We start from the raw sequence: 8,432 nt of genomic DNA on the forward strand, positions 1-8,432 counted from the left end.
TTCCGACGCCATTGCCTCCCCTCTGTTTAGGTATGGCCCACACTCCTCTCTCCATTTTGTCATATCAGCCCTTCAAAAATCCATTACCTATTATCTAATCCTTGTTTCACCATGCTACCTATTTTAAAATCAAAAAACTCCCATTTCACTTGATATCTCAGAGATTTGCTCAATTCAAAATATTGCCGTAGAAGACTTTGGCCAAAAAAAAAAAAAAAAAAAAAAAATTGACCTTTTGCCATTTGCTTTCTCTAATGTTTGTTTTAACATGCTATAAAATGGACCAGGCCTAACTCCATCCCCAAAAGCTAGCTCATGAGGAGGAGGATTACCCAGATCTTATATTTTGAATAAAGACCTCATCCCAAACCAATGTGGGATAACACACACCCCTCACACCCAAGCATGAACATTTGGAGCGTGAAGTTCTCAAGCAAACACAACTGCAGGTGGCCCAACATTGAAGCACGGTAGGCTTCTGATTCTATGTTATAAAATGAACCAGGCCTAACTTCATCCTCAAAAGCTAGCTCAAGAAGAGGAGGATTGTCCAATTCTTATATTTTAAATAAAGACCTCATCCTAAACCCATGTGGGATAACAAAACAAAAATAAATAGTTACACCAACAAGATTATGAAGCTATTTGACAAGTTGCTTGGATCTATAGGATTATAACTCACAATAAAATATTTCAGCAGACACTTTTTTTTCCTGTGTAATATTTTTTCAGAAAAAAAATTCCAACATTTATGTAACTCGAAACTGTTGTTTGATTAAAGATGTTTTACTGATCAAAGAGAAAACAAACATATTTCAAAGAAAGTCATTTTCCAAACTTGTACAAACCATAAAATGGCAAGAAATATATAACTTAGGGCACATCTCATCAGACTACTAACAAAAACCGATTACCAAAGCAGTGAAAAACCATAAACAATTTGCCACAATTTGCCAACCCCACAATAGTTTATCATTTCTTTTTTGTAATTTTCTTTCACATTCAAATATAGAAGAAAAAAAGGATATGAAACACATTTAGTCATCAGATATGGGACCAGAACTTCGCCCCTTCCTCCATAACATTTTATTTTTCGCTTCACCAATTCAAGAATTCCGGGGTAGTTTTATCGTAGTGAACATATCTCAGTGAATATACAGCTAGGAATTCCAACTAACGAAAAAGAAAAAAAGTGTGGAAATGACAAAAATAGAATATTTTCATAGACTAGAACTACACCTTAATGACAGACATCAAACCAGTCTTGAATTGTAGAACGCCTCTTCCTTCACTATTAGGATCCAAATTTTGTGCGAGTGAATAAGCATGCTCACATACTGCAAGTAAGAAAGATGAAAGGTAAAACACGCAAATGAAATAAAATTACCATAGCCGCATAAAAATGAAATACACATACAAATTCTAGAGACATTTGGATCTTCATCTTGAATTTCATCTGCAGCCCTCAAAATTGCATCTATATCTCTATTATTTGCGAGTGAAGAGGGAACATATCCAGCAATACCACCAACTGGCCGACCAAATGCATCTTTCCCAGTTCTTTCCCTCCTTAACGCAGCCCGCACTAACCGCTCCCATAGATCCTCTACTGGAGCCATTTTTCCAGCTGAACCCTAGATAATCAGCAACCTTAAACTCCAAAACCTAAAATTCACAAAATCAAAAGGAGCAAAGAAATAATTTCTTCTGCAGATCAACAAGAACCATGCTCTTAAAGGGAAAAGTTGGAAATGGCAGTACCTGAATCGAGATGACAAAATTCTAGAAAGTGAGTTCACAAGGCGAGTTGAATCCGTCTCTTCTACGCGTATTAAAAGAGAAGCAGATGTGTGTGGGCATATACCACTGAGAAATAAAATTAGCTTTCTTAACGAAGTGGTTTTACGCTTTCCGCTTGGAATTCGAAATGGAAACGAACGAAAAGCAGCAGCAACTTACAAGCGAACAGGGAGTTTCCGGGTTTACCGGTAGCAAAACGAATTTAATTTGGACCAAAGTTCAATTTACCCCCTCACTTTTTCAATCGTAAAAATTAAAAAGAAAAAGTCATATTTTTTTATTAAAATTGTAGCAACCTGTACTGTACACTCCCTGGACAAGCACAGCGAGCTTCTTGCAACATTCAAATTCTGCTTCGTGGCAAATTCTATACTGCCAATCATTAACTTTCAGCTACAATCGAAAAGTTAATCACATTATTGGTGTGTGGGCTTTCTAATTTGTACTATTTTAGTGTTTGAATGGAAAGATTTTCAATTAAGTGCGTAACCATGTAAAGAAATTATAATTTAATGCATTTTTCTTATGTGGCATGTCGGAGTTTCCTTTTGTCTCAAAATGGATCCCACTATTTGCCACATCAACAAATGACGTGTCATTGGGCTTTTCACATTACTTGCACATGCATTTGAAGGATAAAAAGACATTATTAACCTACATTTAAAATTTTATTTACATCATTAAAAATTTGAACAGTTAAATAGACAAATATCTTCAGCATTCTTCAATTTTCATTCTTGAGGATGAAAAGCAGTAAGGGAAAATTATAATTATACCTCTATATTTTGCAAAAAGAAACTACTTTACCCTCGTCTTTTAAAAATAAACTATTATATCTTAGTATTTTCAATCCGTTATATTATATTTCCCTTCCGTCCATTTTTTACAATTTTAAAGTACAAGTCAATGGAAAATATAATGGTCTAAAGAGATAGAAATTAAATTTATAAGTGCCCTCTTCTTTTTTCTCTCCTCTTCCATATAACGGTTGCGTGCAAACTAAAAAATCATTGCAACAAAGAATATTTAATAGTAGAACAACATTTATTCCTTTACAAGCCAATGAATAAATCCTTGATAACCTTCCTGCAACAGTAAAATCTAAATTGGTCATTGACATCCTTACACTACTAAAAATGATTTATTGCAGAAAAAGAACATTGCATACAGATTAATGATAAAACTTGAAGAGTAAAATGTAAAATTTTCCAGAAATAATTCATGTAGGAAACTACACACCTAGAGAACTATGTAGCATCGATATGCCTCAAACGGATAAAAACTTTACTTCTATCATCCTTCACTAAACCGAGGCGGTGAGTCAATGGATTTTAATCGGATAGTTTTGTCGATAGTGTTTTTGCTCGGCATTATTTTGCCCTTTTTTGTTAGAATTCTATTTTTACTCCTTAAATCTACGACTGCTTGCAGTTCTTCATTTAAGAAATTTAATTAACTCAAGTACTTAATTATTTGATTTTCTTTTAGTGTTTAGGAATTAGAAAAAGTTTAATATTCTTGCTTGAAAGTGATAGAGATATACTATTAACCATGCATATGTAATAGTATATTTTTGGTGTTATTTCTTTGTATAATTATTTCTATGTGTTTAATTGGAGATTTGCGTTAAATGAATAAATTTTTCAACATATTTTATAATAATGGTGTTAGTACATTTTGTATGCATCTAACTGGACCAAATAGAGAATGATTGTTTTATACTGACTATTAAAATATGTTCTCTAAGACATTAGAAACAAGATTTATGTTCTTAATCTTGACTTAATTAATATGAGCAAATATACATTGCTTTATTCTTTAGTTCATTAAAGAGTGAATTTCATTTATTGGACAATAATTCTTGGTGAATTGGGCAAAGACAATTTATATTTGTAAAATATTAATTAATGATAGAATTCATGTCTTGGTTTAGAGAATGATGATACGATTTAAGTAAGCTTATAAGGTTTCATTGTGTAAACCCAACAGGTGGATTTTTAATCCGAAATATGAAATAAGTTGAACGACAATCTTAAAGATTAAAATTGTTATTTAAATAAATTGTCAATGATTTATTTTATTTGACAAGCATTTATAATCTTTACATGGGGAATATAAATTATTATGTTATAGAAAGTTAAATTAATAAGGAGTTCAATTGTGAATTTTTAGTGGAATAATTTATGATTAATTATAATAAGAATATACTGGTGTAGTATGGATTCTTATTATAATTTGTAGCCTTATTAACTTACTCTTGTGGTCTCTGCTGTCCCTTAATTATTTGGACCGTACGTGGGTTATGTTTTTAAATAATTAATAAATTAATTTTTTAATTAAAATTTAATTTTTTAATTTTTAATTAAAAAAAGAGATAATCTATTTTATTTAAAATATCAACCGCATGGGTAACAGAACATTTAATCTTATCGTTTGCTCCCCAAGCGGATAAGAGAGATATTATTGATTTTTGAATGCACGCTAGAGATAGTAGAGCATTCAGAGAAAAACGCAGTAGTCTCTCGAGAAACAGACATACTGTTTTTCCTGCCCACTCAGAAAAATAGGTTTCATAGAATCAATTAAGGTCAGATGACAGAAGACTGCAGGGTGATTCGAAGATATCTGGAAAGAACACCAGTGAGCGAATCTGCGATACAACAGGTTAGTTCTTATGTGATTTGTGTGTGGTTTGCTTTTGTACTTGTTTCGATTTTGGATAGTTTCTTCTATATATTTCCCTGCTCCCATCAGAAAGGACTAGGGTTTGCTTAAGGATGAGAAGATAAGATTAATTCAATAAGGGATGAACTCAGGGTTAATTATGTCATTTTACAGGCATTTAATGTCTAAAATCGAAAATATTGGATAGAAGGGCAATGCAGTATGACGGACTCAAAATATAAGGGCATAACAATCTATTTTTTAAAAAACAAGGGTGAAATAGTTTCGTTTTACAAAATATAGGGATATGATTATAATTTTTCCAAACAACAATTCTTTTAGTTAAGCTACTCAATAAAACAATAATTCTCGTTCTTTCTCAGTTTTTTAATCATTCCTTCTCTTTATAATTCATCCACAATAATAGATAAAGAAGCCAAATCAACTCCTATTTATCATGCACCAACAACAAACTATCGATCGTAAATTTCTATGGTGAAGAGTAACTAGATAAATAATCTCATACATTGTATGAGCATTGATTTGGCATGTTGTGATGGCTATAAAGAAATCATTTTTTGCTTCAAAAAACTTGTATTCAAACACGCAATAGTAACTCAAGTTTGCAAAATTTCCGTAAAGAGCTTAGATAAGGGAGGAGACAAATTATTTCAAAGAAAATAATTTATTTCTACTTACAAAGGAATTATAAAAGCTCTAGAAATTCTTAAGATCAATATTACACTTGATATGCTTTTTTTCAAGAATTTTGGAGATAGGAAATTATTTCAAGTTACTGTAATAGCAAAATGGGTAATAGTATTCAATTTCTAGCTCTTTGATTTGACATGATAGAGAACATACAGTGAATCGAATGAAAATGACAACCATTAACATATTATTATATATTAATTAATATTAATTATCAATTTATTAAATTATAGGAATTTAAATTTAATTTTATCCAGAAAATAAAAATAAAGAACAGACACATAAAAATATATAGCATTGTTTCCAACTCCGCCTTAAGTGATGATTCAAGATCACATAAATAAAAACTGGATGGATTCCATTATGAGGCTTGTTCAACAATTTTGATTCGCGCAATCAATCTTCTCTTTCTCTGTTTAATACTTCTAAAAGATTCAAGGTTCCATTTTCTAGCGGCTTTAGTGAAATATTAATTTTGTAGTAGATGTCATTTGGAACACCTAAGCATGAGATACAAAATTCTTAAAGTCGTCATTCAAAATCCAAGCAAAGATAAAACGAAAAGTAGATGTTTGGTTATGTTTGCTCAACATTAGCAAGAGAAATAACAGAGGCATGTGGTCTTATTTATTCTAGGAAGATGATAAATTGTTGCATCCAAGAAAGAAATGCGTCCATCAAGATTATAAAGGTTATGATCAAATTGTCCTTCAACCTAACCTCTCTTCCATGTCCAAACCCAAATTAATCAAGTCGTGTTCATTTATCCAAGAGTTGAGTTTTTTATTTTTCGGGTGTTAAAGCCTTTTCCTATTGTTTCGGTGCATATGCTTTTTGGACTCTTGCAGAATACTCCCACCATTGCTTCTCGAAGAATAAAAACGAACAAGGCTATAGCACTACAAAAAAATCAGCAAATTGCGACCGACTCAAATCGGTTGCAAATTTGCGACCTATTTGCAAACAGTTGCAAATTGTAGCGCTAAAAATTCCTGCGAGTTTGTATTTCAGTTTGTGACAGATATACGACTAATTTACGACCTATTTTGCGACCGATATATGAGTACGCTTTATTCCGTCGCAAAATTGGGCGCTTCAAAATAAGGAATAAAATCTGAGATCGATTTGCGACCGATTATTTGCGACTGAAGAATAAGGTCGCAAATCGGTCGCAAATTTATTGCGAAGTAAAACGACATCGCAGAGTTAAAAATTGTGATCGATTTTAATGAAATTTGCGACCGACCAGTCGGTCACAAATTTTAGGGCTTTAAACGCCAGATGCCTTCCTTCTTCTTTCTTCTTCTTTCTTTCTTCTCCTTCACCTCTCCTCTCCTCCATTCGCAGCGCCGCTCCAGCCCCTCTTGATGCTACTCCAGCCTGCCTGACGTCGCCACCTTCGCTCCATTGCACGTCCGGTCACTCCTCAACGCCGTTCGCGACTGTTTGGACATTAGTTGAGGTAATTAGTTTTGCGATTTAATTTTTTTTGATTTTTTTTTTTTTTGCGATTTATGTGTTACTGTTATTATTATTATTACTATTATTATTATTGTTATTGTTGTTATTATTATTATTATTGTTGTTGTTATTAAAATTGTTACTGTTATTATTATTATTATTATTATTATTAATATTGTTATTGTTATTATTATTATTATTGTTGTTGTTATTAAATTGTTACTGTTAGTATTATTATTATTATTATTATTATTATTATTATTATTATTATTATTATTATTGTTACTATATTTAGTACATATGCATTGATTCTAGTTTACCCTTTTCTTTTCTAATGAATTGAAAAATAATAAAATAAATTAAATATGTTTTCGATTGAGTATGCACATAACTAATAAATAAAATAAGTTTACAGTTGTAAAGTTTATTTCTATATCAATTTTAATAAGTTAATATGCGAATAATTAGAAAATATTTCAAAAATTTTATGCAAAGATGCAAGCATTCGGTTAATTCAGTTTAAACCAAACTAAATTAGTTAGTTTTACTAACCTCGACTCAATCTATTCTTATATTTCATTTCTTTTGTGCAGTAATTAATGTGATTTTTTGAGCAACATTTGTTTATAATTAATAATTTAAATGAAAATTTTAATACACTCTTATTTATTTGAGAAATTATATATAACTTTTTTAAATTTGTATTTAAAAAGAAGTTATTTTAATGCATTAAGTAAATTATAAGTGAAGATTATAAATTTAAATTATTTAATACCCAAGTGCCTTATAAGATTGACCATTTATCAAGATTAAGAATTGTATTAAATTCATAAATTAAAGTGATAATAGAAGCCCACAAGAGAATTAAAAAAAAAAAAATCTAATGGCTGTGATTGTAAAGAGTAGGTGTGAGAATGTTAGATGTGCTCGGTGCTTTACCATTTTTAGGTACAAATAAAAAAGAAAATGAAAAAGTGATGTGCTTCATAAATGGGTTAGAGTGAAATAGAACATTGTTTGGAAACATAGTTACAGATATTTATCAGAAGGGGAAAAAGACAAAAAATAACGAGTACAAATATTTTAAAAAAAAAACTAGTCCATTTTGTTATTATTCAAATGTTAAGCAAACAAAAAACTAGTACAAATATGCATTTTTTTTTATATTATTGTCGTTATTATTCTTAAATATGTTTTTTTTTAAATGAATGATAAGTTTGGATTAGAGGCCTAGTAGTGGCCATTTTGCCTTTGGAGAATGTTGGTATGATATAGAAGTGTTTATTGAAGTGTTGTGCCGAAATGCTGCCGAATTTTTTTCCAAAAAATTCAATATGTGGAATAGTACACTTACCTTTATATAAGTAGGTTTATATATATATATATATATATATATGTATAACCTTTGTATTGAATAAATGAACTTAGTGATTTTACATTTATATATAGTTACCCTTATTATAGAAATAACATTAGTTAGTTAGAAGTGTTAATTGAACATTACATTGTGGCATGTTTTAAGGATGGTTTAGACTAATGGAATTACATATAATTTGCCCTTTATAAACACAGTGTTAATTAGGTAAAAAAAATGCAAAATAATCGAGATTGGATATACTGGAGGTTCGAGGTCAATGGGATATTAAGACAAGAGTTCCTGCAAGGATTGGAGGCGTTTATTCAGTTTGCAGTTGGTAATCCCAGTTTTATGGATGGTACTAAGTTGAGGTGTTCATGTAATCACAAGAAGTGTCGAAAGAGAGCCTTCTTAGACATCGATACAGTGAAACTTCATT

The 8,432-nt window shown here is 30.7% G+C and overlaps 1 protein-coding gene across 1 annotated transcript in view; it reads right to left on the minus strand.

Annotated features, from left to right (window-relative positions):
• Nucleotides 1-2,021, minus strand: part of GSL10 (glucan synthase-like 10) — a 48,115-nt gene extending 46,094 nt beyond the window's left edge. Inside the window, exons 1-3 of the mRNA XM_012237846.4 lie at nt 1,762-2,021; nt 1,418-1,665; nt 1,240-1,337 (exon numbers count right to left, since the gene is read on the minus strand). Coding sequence (XP_012093236.1) covers nt 1,240-1,337; nt 1,418-1,619 — 300 coding nt within the window. The 5' untranslated portion in view covers nt 1,620-1,665; nt 1,762-2,021. The remainder of the gene's footprint in view (nt 1-1,239; nt 1,338-1,417; nt 1,666-1,761) is intronic.
• Between the last annotated feature and the right edge of the window lie 6,411 nt (nt 2,022-8,432).

This window comes from Jatropha curcas, chromosome 7 (genome assembly GCF_041381405.1).
Source record: "Jatropha curcas cultivar XTBG-Jc1 chromosome 7, XTBG_Jcur_1.0, whole genome shotgun sequence".
NCBI lineage: Eukaryota > Viridiplantae > Streptophyta > Magnoliopsida > Malpighiales > Euphorbiaceae > Jatropha > Jatropha curcas.